Raw genomic sequence first — 15,976 nt, 5'->3', positions numbered from 1 at the left:
TATCTATATATTTTCACCTTTCTATCTCTTATTTAGAAATTAAGATAGAGATTTATATAATTTTGGACCACATCGGTCGATATTTTAAAGGAACAGAACAAATGTTATGTTTTAGATTACTCATCATCACATTACCTACTGTATATTGTTTTGATTGATTTGTCATTTTCAAATAAGAGTGCTCCCAAAAAGGAATTCTTTTGTCTTCTCTTTCTCTATATATGTATATTGTAACAGTGACAGCGCACACACACACGAAAAGGTTAAATGCACAATTAACCTACAAAGAGATCTTCCAGGGAGAAATAGAGGGAGTATGGAACCAGCACACGGCGCCCTTAATGCTAATGCCAAGCTTTTGCTGGTCGCGCAGACTAACAGTCACTCCCCCCCCCCCCCCCCCCCCCCCTGCTATGACCTCCTCGTACCGCTGCGGTAATCTGGAGTCTTTCTGGAGGAGGTGCAGGTCCCTGTCAGTTAGCGTCTGTGTCAGCTGCTGAGGGAAAATGGCGCTGGTGAGCTGCTGGATCCGCCCATAGTGGAGCTCCGTCCTTTCAATGACACGCGGTCTTCCCGCACTTTTTTATACTGGCTGTATTTGTCCTGTGCATAAAATGGAGACAGACTCCTTTTATGGCTATGTTTCCAGTCTGGGTACTGTGTCCGTTGTTCAACGCCTGTGTCCGTACACAATGGGAGACGCAGTCCGCCCCTTTTAGAAGCCGTGCGTCTTCGTACCCTCATGCCGCCATAATGGCCGACGACCCGCTAACCGGAACGCCTGCTTAATACTCACCACTCAGTCTTCTGGCTCTGTTAGGGGTGGCGGCATGCTGTGGGAATGTACGCTCACCGTGGTGGGGCTTGCGAATAGTTCCCTCTGGAGCTAGTGTCCAGTCAGCCGGGAAGGGGACCATTAACCCTGAGAGGTTGAGCCGTTTTTACCAATCCTTCCGCCACCACCTAAGTGCTCTTATACTGGAATTTCCTTTCGGACCTTTCGCTCCACTCAGCCTTTTAGAGGACGTGATAGAGCTACACCCTTGCGAGGTAGAGGTCGCGGCAAGCAACCAGTCGATGCTCGTTTTCAAGACCAAAAGCCTGCAGAAAAGACAGTGGCATAATGGTCTTCCCTCCCACCGGGGCCCAAGTACGTTGGGAGCACGGCTTCGAAACTTTCAGAATGCCTGGTTCAAGATATCAGACAATGCATGGATTCATAATATTATCTCCCAAGGGTACAAGTTAGATTTCAAAGTTTTGCCACCAAAGAAATATTTCTCGACAAGTCTCCCACTTCTTCTGGACAAACGTTTGGCTCTTTTATTATTATTATTATTATTATTATTATTACATTTTATTTATAAGGCGCCACATGTGTTTCGCAGCGCCGTACAAAGGACAGTACAGGGAGACAAAACATAGCATTACAGTAAATAAATAACAGAAATAGAGTACAGGTAACAGAGCACCACACGTTCTCAAGACATAATACAGCTAAGATGTAAGTATTGATGGAGTGATCATCGTACTACTAGAGGCTGGTGGCCATAGATGGAGATGAGCCTTTACTAGCAGGATAAAGATGGTCATTGAGTAGGGGAGAGCTGCGAGTGAAATGTGTCGAGACGAGTGCTTAGATAACAAGAGGAAAGAGGGCCCTGCTCTGAAGAGCTAACAATCTAGTGGGGAGGGGCGACAGACAGATGACAAGAGGTGCAGGTAAGTGGGAGGTAGCCAGATGGCAGTATGCAAGCAAAGCTGAGGTGTTCACGGCATGAGGCAGGGGGGTGGAGGCGCGGCTTCAGCACTGGGTTATGCATCGGGAGGGTATGCTTTGATGAATAGGTGGGTTTTTAGTGCCCGTTTGAAGCTTTGCAAGGTCGGGGAGAGTCTAATGGAGCGGGGGAGTGCGTTCCACTGAAGGGGTGCAGAACGGGCAAAATCCTGAACTCGTGCATGGGAAGCAGTGACCAGGGCGGTCGAGAGGCGACGGTCATTAGTCGACCGTAGGGGGCGGGAGGGAGTATGAAGGGAAAGGAGGTTGGAGATGTAGGGAGCGGTGGAAATAGAGATGGCCTTGTATGTGAGGGTAAGGAGTTTGAAAAGGATTCTGTAGGGGAATGAGAGCCAGTGTAGATTTTGTCGAAGGGGAGTGGCAGATGTGGTGCGGCGGGAGAGGAAGATTAGCCTAGCTGCGGAGTTCAGTACAGATTGGAGGGGAGCAAGATGGGAGCAAGCGAGGCCAGTGAGGAGAACATTGCAGTAGTCAAGTCGTGAGATGACCAGTGAGTGGATGATGAGTTTAGTTGCACTCTGGGAGAGATATGGCCTGATACGAGCAATGTTGCGTAGCTGGAAACGACAGGATTGTGCCAGAGCTTGGATGTGGGGTGCAAAGGAGAGGGATGAGTCAAGAGTGACGCCCAAGCAGCAGAGTTGGGGAACGGGGCAGATGGTGGTGTTGTCAACAATGATGGAGATATTGGTCGGGGGTGTTGCTCTGGATGGGGGGAAGATGATGAGTTCAGTTTTGTCCATGTTGAGCTTTAGAGAGCGTTCAGACATCCAGGAGGAGATTGCGTTGAGGCAGCTGGAAACCTGACAGAGGACAGAGGAGGACAGATCAGGAGATGAGAGGTAGAGTTGTGTGTCATCGGCATAGAGGTGGTATTGAAGGCCAAATGAGTTAATGAGCGCACCCAGGGAAGAGGTGTACAGGGAGAATAGTAGGGGTCCAAGGACAGAACCCTGAGGGACACCAACAGGAAGGATGGAAGGGTGTGAGGTGGTGCTGGAGGCAGACACAGAGAAGGAGCGGTTAGTTAGGCAAGAAGAAAACCAGTCAAGGACAGTGCTAGAGAGGCCAGCGTTTTGGAGTGTGCGGAGGAGTAGAGGATGATCTACGGTGTCAAAGGCAGCATAGAGGTCCAGAAGGTTGAGCAGAGAGAAGTGGCTGTTAGGCGCGGCGGTGTTCGGCCGTGCCCTGACAGAGCAGCGGTCACGGCCGCCGCGCCTCTCTCTCTCCTTGCTTCCGCACGGCGCCTAGCAACGCCGGGACGCCGTGCGCGCGATAGCCGCCGGGTCCATGGCAACGCTAGGACGCCGTGCGTGCAGGGCCGCCAGGTCCATGGCAACGGGGACGCCACAGGTGGACCGCGTACCCCGTTGCCATAAGATTACTCACCTGTTCTCCCCTGGTCGTGCAGCAAGGCAGCTGCACGACATTTATCAATTAGGCTCTGTACTGCCATTGGAGGGTTCCCTGTTATATGCCTCCTCAGTGTCTCACACAAACGCCGGTGATAGCTTCCTGTATGCTGTTCCTGCCTTGTAGAAGTTTGTTCCTGGTCAGCTGCATCTGGTCGATCCTGCTCCCTGCCCTCTTGTATTCTGGAGTTCTGAAGCCGGTCCTGGGAATCCTTCTGGTCCTTGTGAACCTGTTACTGTCATCTGGGGTTCTCGCCCGGTTTCGTGAGTAGCGGCTTCTGCCGCGTGTTGCGTCCTAGGCCGCTTAGTATTTGCGTTTCTTTGAGTTGGTGCTTTTGCGGAGGTTTCCGCTTTCACTGTCCTCCCCGGAACTCGGCGGTGCCGTGTGGGGGAGTGGACAGTGGTATCCTTTGTAGTTCTTTTCCTTTGGCGGCGTGCCGCACATACGTTACGTTTTTAGGTAGTTAGTAGCCCCTAGCTTGGTTGTTTCAGTTAGAGGTCCCCTTGTTATTACCCTGTCTCAGTTCACACCTTGTCTCCAACTAAGACCGGGGGGCATCGGAGTTGGGCAGACATAATCCGCCCTTCAAACGCGGCTGCCGTGGGCCCAAGTAACCATAGTCATTCAGGCGTGAATTGACAACACGGGTAAGACAACGGAGGTAGGGTGCTAGGGACTATTTCCATTCCATTTCCCTATCCCAGCATCACGTCCTGGTGCTCTGGACTTACTGCATAAGATCTCCCCTGTCCTGAGCATCAGGATCGTAACATTATCACCGGCCCACAAAAAGGGGTATAATTTTTTTTCTTTTGTATAGGTGGGCCTAGAAATTCGACCTCATGAATCCGGCAGTTTTAGGGCCAAATCCCAGTCAGCTTTTGGTCAACCTGATTCAGGAACTAACTCAGATGGTTCAGGACCTTACTCTTCGGGTGAGATCGCAGGAAGATCTTTTGCGAGCCTCCCCGAGTATGGTTCCAGAACCAAAAATGCATTTACCTGACCGTTTTTTGGGTAACCGAAAAGATTTCTTTAATTTTAAGGAAGCTTGTAAGCTTTATTTTCGTTTTAAGGCCCCGTTCCTCTGGTACTGAGTCTCAACGGGTCGGGATTGTGATGTCTTTACTCCAAGGTGATCCACAGACCTGGGCTTTTGGGCTAAGAGCGGATGATGCTGCCTTGTTATCAGTAGACGCCTTTTTTAAGTCCTTAGGCCTTTTATATGACGACCCAGATAGGGAAGCATCAGCTGAGAGCCACCTGCGTGCCCTTAAGCAAGGTAAAAATCCTGCAGAGGTGTATTGTACTGAGTTTCGCCGTTGGTCGAACGACTGTGGCTGGAATGACCCGGCCCTGCGCAGTCAGTTTCGCCTCGGTTTGTCTGAAGTGATTAAAGACAGTCTCCTTCAGTACCCCGCTCCTGAGACTCTAGACAAACTCATGGAGCTCGCTATTAAAATTGATCGTCGTCTCCGAGAGCAGAGGGCTGAAAGAGGAACAACTTTTAGGCCTAGTCCATGTGTAAATACTTTTCCTGAGGACGTCGAGGAGCCCATGCAAATAGGTCTCTCCCGGCTGTCCCCAGAGGAAAGAACCAGAAGGTTAAATTCTGGTCTTTGTTTGTATTGTGGTGGCAAGGGACATATCGCACGTAGTTGCCCGAATAAACCGGGAAACGCTCTGACCAAGTGAATTGTGAGGGGGTTCACTTGGGTCTGCAGTTAATCTCCTCTAATGATTCTTTATTAGTTCCTGTAAAGATTTCCTTTGGTAGCCTCAGTTCGTTGGTGTCGGCCTTCGTCGACAGTGGAGCTGCAGGAAATTTCATGGATTTAGGTTGGACTAAGGCTTTAGGCGTTCCGCAGATACCTTTGGATAAACACATCACCATGCACGGCTTGGATGGTGGTCCGCTTTCCAATGGGGTAATTACTCACCGCACACCTCCAATACAACTGACAGTGGGGGCCCTACATTCAAAAAAAATAGAAGTTTACCTTACACATTGTCCGGCGGTTCCAGTAGTCTTGGGTCACCCCTGGCTTGCCTTTCATAATCCCACCATAGATTGGCGGTCTGGGGAGATTTCCCAATGGGGTCCCTTTTGTGTAAAGGAGTGTATTTCCCATCCAGTCCGGGTTGCGGCAGTTACACCAGAACTTATTCCTTTGGAATATCAGGATTTTGACGATGTTTTCTCCAAGGGTAATGCGGACGTTCTGCCTCCCCATCGGTCCTATGACTGCGCTATTGATTTAATCCCAGGTGCCACTTTACCTAAGGGGAGATTATATGCCCTGTCTGGGCCGGAAACCACGGCTATGGATAATTATATTCAGGAGAGCCTGAAAAAAGGCTTCATTAGGCCCTCGAAATCTCCATTGAGTGCAGGGTTCTTTTTTGTTGAGAAAAAAGATGGGTCGCTCAGACCATGTATTGATTTTCGGGCTCTGAATAAAATTTCTGTTAAAAACACCTACCCCTTGCCATTGATTTCAGTACTGTTTGATCAGTTACGCTCTGTCGTTATCTTCTCTAAGATCGATCTTAGAGGAGCTTACAATCTCATCCGAATAAGATCTGGGGATGAGTGGAAGACGGCTTTCAGCACACAGTCGGGTCATTATGAATACCTGGTGATGCCGTTTGGGCTGTCAAATGCTCCTGTGGTATTTCAAGACCTTATTAATGATGTTCTTCGTGACTTTCTAGGGAAGTTCGTAGTTGTTTACTTAGACGACATTTTGATTTACTCTGAGTCTATGGAACAACATATTACCCATGTGCGACTGGTCCTTCAAAAACTACGGGAGAATCATTTATACGCTAAACTGGAGAAATGTGATTTCCACGTCACAGAAGTGTCCTTCTTGGGGTATATTATCTCTCCCCAGGGTTTTTTCATGGAACCGAAAAAACTCCAGGCCATCCTTAATTGGGCGCAACCCACGAATTTAAAAGCAATTCAGCGCTTTTTAGGGTTTGCAAATTATTATAGGCGTTTCATTCATACCTTTTCTGATTTGGTCGCTCCTATAGTAGCATTGACTAAAAAAGGAGCGGACCCTTCCAATTGGTCGCCTGAAGCTGAGTCTGCCTTTCTGGCCTTGAAGCAGGCCTTTGTCTCGGCTCCTGTTCTCAGGCACCCTAACCCGGAGCTCCCCTTTATAGTCGAGGTAGATGCCTCAGAGGTTTGAGTGGGGGGCTATCCTTTCTCAGGAAGACCCGGAGTCTCAGGAATTACACCCTTGTGCCTTCATGTCCAGGAAATTCTCCTCCGCAGAATCCAACTATGATATTGGTAATCGAGAATTGCTGGCAGTTAAATGGGCTTTCGAGGAGTGGAGGCATTGGCTGGAGGGAGCTAGGCATACCATTACAGTGTTTACTGACCTAAGAACCTGCAGTATATTGAATCAGCTAAACGGCTTAATGCTCGGCAGGCACGTTGGGCATTGTTTTTTTACTCGTTTCAGGTTTATTATCACCTTCAGGCCCGGTTCCAAGAATACGAAAGCTGATGCCCTGTCACGTTGTTTTCTTCCGGTTCACAATAACCATCCTGCTACTACCCCCATAGTTCCATCATCTGTCATCCGGGCAGGCATCACACAGGATTTATTTACTCAGTTAGTCCAGCTTCAACGGCAGGCTCCCAAACTTACTCCTGCTGATCGTCTCTTCGTCCCTGAATTTCTGAGAGGCACTGTTTTAGCTGAGTTTCATGACAACAAAGTCTTTGGTCATCCAGGTATCACTAAGACCTTTGAGTTGATCGGTGTGGTGGCCTAATCTTTCTAAAGATGTAAGGGAATTTGTCCATTCCTGTCAGGTTTGTGCACAGCATAAGGTTTCTCGTTCGTTGCCGATCGGGCAACTCATACCTGTAGCCGTTCCTCTCAGGCCATGGTCACATATATCCATGGATTTCGTGGTGGACCTTCCTCTTTCAGCCGGATTTCGAGTCATTTGGGTGGTAGTAGATCGTTTTAGTAAGATGGCTCACTTCATTGCTCTTCCCCGATTACCCTCTGCTCAAGGGTTGGCAGTCTTGTTTCTCCGCCATGTGTTCAGGCTCCATGGGTTGCCCAGGGATATTGTCTCTGATCGGGGTCCGCAATTCATCGCCCGCTTCTGGAAACGTTTTTGTGCCTCATTAAATATGAAACTCTCTTTAACATCTGGGTACCATCCAATATCTAACGGACAAACCGAACGAGTTAATCAGTCGTTAAAACAGTATTTACGGTTGTATTCGGCCAAACTTCAGAATGATTGGTCTGAATTTCTTCCTTTAGCTGAATTTGCCTATAATAACTCTTGTCATTCTTCCACCAAGGAGTCCCCATTCTTTTCGGTCTTTGGCTTTCATCCTAGAGCCAACTCTTTTTTCCCTCATTCTCCAGTCTCCTCGTTGACCTTAACCTCCCATCTCAGAACGATTTGGAGAAAGGTGCACCTTGCCCTGAAGAAAGCTGCCTTCCGAGAAAATACATTTTCTGATAGGCTCCGACGTCCTTGCACTTTTAAGGTGGGAGATAAGGTGTGGTTGTCAACTCGCAACATCAAGCTCCGACAACCCTCGGCTAGATTGGGACCCAAATTTATTGGACCATTCCTTATCATTAAGAAAGTCAACCCAGTTGCTTTCGGCTACGTCTGCCGAGATCACTCAAAATTGGCAATACTTTTCACTGTTCCCTTTTGAAACAGTATTTTTCTTCCAGGAGATTTCCTCGGAGGACTTCCCAGGGTAGATCTCCGGTGGATGTTCAGGGACAACAAGAGTTCTTGGTGGAGAAGGTTTTAGATTCTAAGCTTTCTCGTGGCTGGCTTTATTTTTTGGTCCACTGGAAAGGTTATGGCCCTGAAGAAAGGTCTTGGGTGTTGGATAAGGATTTACATGCTCCTAAACTTAAGAAGATATTCTTTCAGGAGTTTCCTCAGAATCCCGGCTCTAGGGGTTCTTTAACCCCTCCTCAAGGGGGGGTACTGTTAGGCGCGGCGGTGTTCGGCCGTGCCCTGAAAGAGCAGCGGTCACGGCCGCCGCGCCTCTCTCTCTCCCTGCTTCCGCACGGCGCCTAGCAACGCCGGGACGCCATGCGCGCGATAGCCGCCGGGTCCCTGGCAACGCTAGGACGCCGTGCGTGCAGGGCCGCCGGGTCCATTGCAATGGGGACGCCACAGGTGGACCGCGTTCCCCGTTGCCATAAGATTACTCACCTGCAAGGCAGCTGCATGACATTTATCAATTAGGCTCTGTACTGCCATTGGAGGGTTCCCTGTTATATGCCTCCTCAGTGTCTCACACAAACGCCGGTGATAGCTTCCTGTATGCTGTTCCTGCCTTGTAGAAGTTTGTTCCTGGTCAGCTGCATCTGGTCGATCCTGCTCCCTGCCCTCTTGTATTCTGGAGCTCTGAAGCCGGTCCTGGGAATCCTTCTGGTCCTTGTGAACTTGTTGCTGTCATCTGGGGTTCTCGCCCGGTTTCGTGAGTAGCGGCTTCTGACGCGTGTTGCGGCCTAGGCCGCTTAGTATTTGCGTTTCTTTGAGTTGGTGCTTTTGCGGAGGTTTCCGCTTTCACTGTCCTCCCCGGAACTCTGCGGTGCCGTGTGGGGGAGTGGACAGTGGTATCCTTTGTAGTTCTTTTCCTTTGGCGGCGTGCCGCACATACGTTAAGTTTTTAGGTAGTTAGTAGCCCCTAGCTTGGTTGCTTCAGTTAGAGGTCCCCTTGTTATTTCCCTGTCTCAGTTCACGCCTTGTCTCCAACTAAGACCGGGGGGGCATCGGAGTTGGGCAGACATAATCCGCCCTTCAGTATTTTTCAAACGCGGCTGCCGTGGGCCCAAGAAACCATAGTCATTCAGGCGTGAATTGACAACACGGGTAAGACAACGGAGGTAGGGTGCAAGGGGCTATTTCCATTCCATTTCCCTATCCCAGCATCACGTCCTGGTGCTCTGTACTTACTGCATAAGATCTCCCCTGTCCTGAGCATCAGGATCGTAACAGTGGCCCCTGGATTTGGCTGAAAGCAGGTCATTAGTGACTTTCACCAGGGCAGTCTCAGTTGAGTGGAGTGGGCGAAAGCCAGATTGTAGTGGATCGAGGATGGAGTTGGCAGAGAGGTAGCTTGTGAGACGGCTGTAGACTAGTCGTTCAAGTAATTTGGAGGCGAAAGGGAGAAGAGAGATGGGGCGGTAGTTAGTGGGTGATGAGGGGTCGAGGTTGGGTTTTTTGAGAATAGGTGAGACCAGAGCATGTTTGAATGGCGAGGGGAAGATGCCGTTAGAGAGGGACAGGTTAAAGAGGTGAGCAAGGTGGGAGCAGGCAGTGGGGGAGAGGGAGCGGAGAAGACGAAAGGGAAGGGGGTCCAGGGGGCAGGTGCAGAGGGGGGGGGATAAGATGAGGGAGTGGACTTCCTTTTCTGAAGTGGGACGGAAGGAGGACAGGGTGGGATTGATGGAGGGGAGGGATAAAGGGGGCAGGGGGGTAGCAGAGGGGTGACGGCGGGAGATGTCGTGTTGGATGTCCTCAATTTTGGAGATGAAGGAGGCAAAGTCAGTGGCAGTGAGGGAGGATGGGAGGGGAGGAGGAATACAGTCCTTGGTAGAATCGGCTGTGTTAATGCTGGTACCACTGCTTTAACGAAAAAAGGGTTACTATTCCAATCTTTTTGTAGTACCAAAACCAGACGGTACTGTACAACTAGGAAGGCCAATCCCGGGCCATTTTTTTCAATCCCGGGTATTGGGACTGAAAAATGCTCAATCTCGGGATTGGCTTTCAACTGTGTCTGGCCGTTCCCCACGCCCCGCCCCTCCCCTTCCCACCCACCCCGCAGACATTAAAAAAAACATACAAACCTGCACAGCCGGGTAGCGGGTGAGGAGCAGGCGGCGGGTGAGTGCAGGGGAGCCGGGAGGAGGCAGTGGGTGAGTGCAGGGGGAGCTGGGAGGAGGCGGCTCCCCCTGCACTCACCCGACGCTTCCTCCCTGCACTCATCTTCCGGCTCTGCGGCTGCTGACAGCGCAGCGTGACCTCACAGTCACAGGTCACGCTGCGCAGGGGGAGGAGGGAGCCGGGCAGCGTCTGAGTGTCCTGAGGACACTCAACGCTGATCCTTCAATCCCCAGGATTGGAGCTTCCAATCCCGGGATTGAATCCCATCCATTTTTGAGCCTAAATCCCGGGATCCCGCCGATCCCGGGATTGGCCTCCCTATGTACGACCAATTCTGAATCTGAAATCGTTAAATCTGTTTCTGTCTTATTACTGGTTCAAGATGGAGTTGTTCAACTCAGTGATCTCGAGCCTGGAACCCAAGGAATTAATATAGTCTCTGGACATCAAGGATGCATATCTCCACATTCCGATATGGGAACCACACCAAGCGTTTCTCTGGTTCGCGATTCAACAGGATCAATTTCAGTTCAGAGCCTTTCCAGTCTTTCCACAGCCCCCAGGCAGTTTACCAAGGTCATGTCGGTGATGATTGCTCACCTCAGATCATTGGGAGTCACAATACTACCATACCTAGACGACCTCCTCCTCAAAGCTCCATCAGATCTCATTCTCCAGGAGCATGCTCTATTAACACATATGTATTAGTGGAACACGGATGGATAATCAATTTTTGGAAATCCAACCTTCAGCCATCACAGCGTATCCAGTTTCTCGGTGTGATCCTAGACACCCAACGTCCAGAAAGTTTTTCTGCCTCATGACAAAGCTCTGGGTATACGGAAACTGGTCCAAGCTGTCCTCAAGCCAAGGCTGGTATCAGTCCATTTATGCATTTGTTTGCTTGGGAAAATGGGAGCAGCTTTCAAAACTCTGGATTTCACCCTTTTTCATTCACCTTCTTTCCAGCAAGATGTTGCATCAATGGTCGGGGTCGCATCTACACCTTCAACAGTTAGTTCGAATGACTCCGGAGACGCGACTTTCACTTCTTTGGTGGCTCCAACTGCACAATCTCACCGCGGACAGGCGGTTCAGTGTATGGGACTGGATGCCAACCTCAGTGGATGGGACATGGTTGTGTTGGACTTCCATCTTCAGGGCCATTTGTCTCTACAGGAATCACTGTTGCCAATAAATGTTATGGAACTGAGAGCGATCTACAATGCGCTGGTAAAGGTTCAATCGGACAACGTGACTGCTGTAGCATAGGCAAATAGGCAAGAAGGAACTCAACGCTGTAGTCCTCTCGGCAGTATTCATTCCAGGAGTCTACATCCGGGAGAATGGGCACTTCACCCAGAGGTGTTTAACGCTCTGGCACAGCGCTGGGGGTGTCCAGTGGTGGATCTCATGGCATCCTGTCTCAATCATCAGCTTCATCGAAACATCTCCAGAACAGGGGAATCCTCAGGCAGAAGCTGTAGATGCTCTGACCGTGCCTTGGCCATACGACCTAGTATACGTGTTTCCTCTATTGTCTCAAATTCTCAAGAGAATCAAATGGGAGTCAATCACTGTGATCTTGGTGGCACCAGAATGGCCTCGGAGAGCTTGGTTTTCGGACCTGCGCCTTCTGCTAGCGGTCGATCCTTGGCCTCTACCTCTGCGAATGGATTTACTCCAACAAGGGCCCTTTGGGCATCCAGATTTACCACGACTACGTTTAACGGGATGGCTCTTGAGGCAGACATCCTAAAACGCTAAGGTATTCTGGAATGTGTGATTCCTATGATGTTGCGTGCACGAAAACCTGTTACGTCAGCCCATTACCATCGCATCTGGTGTTCTTCTTCTATATCTTGGTGTGACCAAAAAGGATTTCAATCAGATTCTTTTCATCTCTCACGGTTCTTACTCTTACTTCAGTCAGGTTTAGATTCCGGACTTTGTCTAGATCCCTGAAAGTTCAGGTATCTGCCATATCGATTTTCTTTCAGAGACGCCTGGCTCTCCTTCCGGATGTGCAAACTTTCCTACAAGGGGTCCTTTTGGGTACAACCCCCATTTGTTCCCCCTACAGCTCCTTGGGACTTGAATCTGGGGCTGGATTATCTGCAGTCACTCTGTTTTGAACCCTTGGAAGATGCAGATAACTATCTTTCTTGGAAGACTGTTTTTCTATTAGCCATAACTTCAGCCCGGAGGGTATCTGAATTAAATGTCTTGTCTTGTATGGGATCCGGTCTCTAGGTCGACAGGTCAAAAGGTTGACCTGAGTTTCTCACAATTTTTTTTTTTCTTATTTTTTTTTAACCTTTTCATTCTTAACGATCCATGTGGACTACAACTGGGAACGGTAACCTTGCCCGAAGCATGGTGAGCGAAACGAGGGGACACTGTGCACTAGTTGGGGTTCCCGGTCACTCTACGAAGAAAACGACACCGAAAAAACAAACTCATGTCGACCTTTTGACCCGTCAACCAATAGTGGCCGACCTAGACACTGTCGACCTAGTTACTATCTACCTTCCATACCACACCCGTCTTGTATGCCTCACTACTTGATTTTTCATCCTAATAGGGATGAGTTGAGAACACATGCTTCCTTTCCTCCCAAGGTCGTGTCGGCTTTTCAAATCAATCAGCCGATTGTGATACCGTCCTTACAGGAGGACTCTGGGACAACTTCTTCTCTGGATGTAGAGAGTACGTTGAAGATCTACGTGGAACCGACATCACCGTTACGAAAGACTGATGCTTTATGATCTCCCGCGGCGAGGGTGGCCTGCTGCTAAGCAGACCTTGGTCCGCTGGATTCGGTTGACTATTTGTCAAGCCTATCTACACCAATCTAGGCGCCCTCCATTATCCATTGCGGCCCACTCTAAACGCTCAGTTAGGTCTTCCTGAGCCACTAGTAGGGGGGCTGCCACGTCTCAACTCTGTAGAGCACCCACTTGGTACAGTATTCATACATTTGCAAAGTTCTACAAGTTTGCTACATTTGCGGCTTCATCTTCACAGTTTGGCCGTCTTGTTTTGCAAGTTCCTCAGCGATCTCCCGCCCAGGGGGGAAGCTTTGGGACGTCCCCACGGTCTTGAAGTTGTGCCAATGTCCCCTAGTGTCAGGATTCTGATTTTGTCTGTCCCTGGCGGGGGCGCTAGTGGGTCAGTGTTGGTGTGACGTAATACACAAGGAGACCGAAGAATAGTCCTGCGCATAGGCGCTGATATTTATTATGTCACAGGGATCACAAAGCAATTGAATAACAGGTGCAGTGGAATGCAATTGCAGTGGAATGCAAAACCAGAAATAACAGGAAATAAATATTCAAAAGTCACTGGTAACTATGATTGAAACAAACAGAACTCCGGTAATTGTAAATAGCACACAGTCTCAGTATAACTCAGGATGAAATAACTTTGGAAAAACAGAACTCTGATAAATGTACAGTCTCTATGAAGCACAAGTCCAGATAGCCTAACGGGCTTAAGCAGGAGACAGTCTCTAAGCAAATAGATGTTAACTGCTGAGATGCACAGATGGTAACTGATAATGAGTGCACAGGTAGATAATGATAAAACACCTGAGGAGAGTCTCTTACTGCTGGTGGATTGTGGCTGGCTGTGGCTGGAGTTTGTAGTTCCACAGGAACACTGGAACAGGGAGATGACTTGGAGATGCCAGAAATAGAAGACTGCTGGAAACAAAGGATTGAAGACTGGAACCTGGAACTGGAACGGAACTAGAACTGCTGGGACCTGTAGTTCCACAGGTCCAATACACAGGGGTATCTCTGCAGACGGATGACTGCAAACAGGAGACGCCTGTTCACAGAATGTGACGTGTTGTCCAAGGCGATGAGACTGAGCCAGGAACTGGAGTTTATACACCTTGGTCTGTGATGATTGGATGATCTCTGTGAGAACACACCCTGCTGGATTGGGTGTTCAGATCAGCTGTGAGTTAGCTGAAGCACTGTGTACTCCAGGCTGCAGTAGACTGAAAACTGGAACAGAACTGAACTGCTGGAACCTGTAGTTCCACAGTAGTGATGCGACGGAGAATGCAGATTCCTGACACCTAGTGGCTGACAGAAAAAGGAGGATTTTGGTACTTACCAATAAATCCCTTTTTCTTAAGCCATAGGGGACACTGGCCGCCCGCCCGTCGCTGTTCTCTTGCCTTCATTGTTGTTCTGTTCTGTTTGATTGTTATGTGCTCTCTTCCCTCATATAGTTCTGTTCTCTTGTTCCCGTCTCTTCTCAGCTAATTCATAACTGAGGGATGATGGAGGATAGAAAGGGAGGACCCAGTTTCACTTCTTAGATTAAAAGTGCCAGCTCCCTGTAAGATACCATCATCACCCCCACGGTCTTGAAGTTGTGCCAGTGTCCCCTATGGCTTCCGAAAAAGGGATTTATCGGTAAGTACCAAAATCCTCCTTTTTCAAACACAGCCTGTGGCATGGCAGTTAGGAGCCAATTGGCTGGTACTTTATCTCCATTGACTTTATCTCCATCCAAGGTTTAGTAAATAGATCCATTAGTCATCTAAGGTCAGTTAGTAAAACATGCAGTGCATAGAGAGTTTATTGCATCCACTCTTGTATGAAAGAACCCAGGTATTGTACTGATTTGTGCCGTCATAAGTAGAGGATAAAAGGCAGGTTCCTAGGGCAGTTATATGATGGGTTTAGAAAACGGGACATCGCCATTCACTGCTAGAAAGGTACCACTTGTTTGGTACCCACTGAGAAAGATGGCTGCATAACCAGCAAATCCTGGAAGAAATACATTTTGCAATATCTGCTTAGACTGGTTATAAGAAAATACTTGGAATATTGATTTACTACAACTGTATATTACATCACCTACTAATTCCTTTATCTGTTACTTCTAGAATCCACTGCTCAAGCAACTATTAACAACCTGAGCAGAGCTGATGAGCGGGATTGCTGGCCGGGTCTTAATATGGAATTGAATGCAGATCAGTTGGACAAAGAGAAGGACAAGATTCTGAAAGAAGCAGCTGCAGAATTACGAGATGAGAATACAAGGCAGGAAAAAATGTTAGTGATTGCAAAGAGACTGGCAACACTACAAGGAAAAGATCCAGATAAAGGTATTGTATGATTAATATAAGCCTAAGGGTTAGGCCTATTTAATGAATGTGATGCTTTTAGTTAGGTCAGGAAATAGTTATGGCCGAATGTTAACTGTTTACACTTGAAAACTGAGATACAGTATGTTCATCTCACCATATACGTCTATGTATACACACATGCAAATGTATACAAGTGATGACTATTGACATTTGTACTATTACACCTACATCCACCTCCCCTCTCCTACAGGCCCTTCAGTGGCTTCCCTTCCCTTTCAGAATCCAATTCAAACTTCTCTCACTTACAAAGTACTCACCCACTCCTCTTCCATTTACATCTCTGACCTTATCTCCCTTTATTCTCCCACCCGTCCTCTTCGCTCTGCTACCACACGCCGACTCTCCTGTCTTCTGATTACTTCCTCCCTCTCCTATCTCCAAGATTTATCACGTGCTGCTCCCTTTCTCTGGAATTCGTTACCTCTCCCCCTCAGACTCTCCACCTATAAACAGAACTTCAAATGGGCTCTTAAGACCCACTTCTTTACCAAACCCAGCCAAATCTCATCCTTACCCTCTGTCCCATGCTCGGTCTACCCCATCTGTGTCACCCCTGTCTGTCCCTCCCCTTTAGAATGTAAGCTCTCACGAGTAGGGCCCTCTTCCCTCATGTGATTATCCTTTTCTTACTTTAATAATCCTCAACTGCCCAATCCTGCCACTTTGAAACTTATCTCAATGTCGTCTAC

At 48.7% G+C, this 15,976-nt stretch overlaps 1 protein-coding gene across 3 annotated transcripts in view; it reads left to right on the top strand.

Annotated features, from left to right (window-relative positions):
* Window positions 1-15,976, top strand: part of ZFYVE19 (zinc finger FYVE-type containing 19) — a 101,399-nt gene that overhangs the window by 62,966 nt on the left and 22,457 nt on the right. For all 3 annotated transcript variants that reach the window (XM_063947775.1, XM_063947773.1, XM_063947774.1), the window contains one exon: window positions 15,024-15,245. In XM_063947775.1, the coding sequence (XP_063803845.1) occupies window positions 15,024-15,245 (222 nt within the window). The remainder of the gene's footprint in view (window positions 1-15,023; window positions 15,246-15,976) is intronic.

This window comes from Pseudophryne corroboree, chromosome 12 (genome assembly GCF_028390025.1).
Source record: "Pseudophryne corroboree isolate aPseCor3 chromosome 12, aPseCor3.hap2, whole genome shotgun sequence".
NCBI lineage: Eukaryota > Metazoa > Chordata > Amphibia > Anura > Myobatrachidae > Pseudophryne > Pseudophryne corroboree.
Note: the sequence above shows the minus strand (reverse complement) of the source record. Positions and strands in the feature narration are given on the sequence as shown.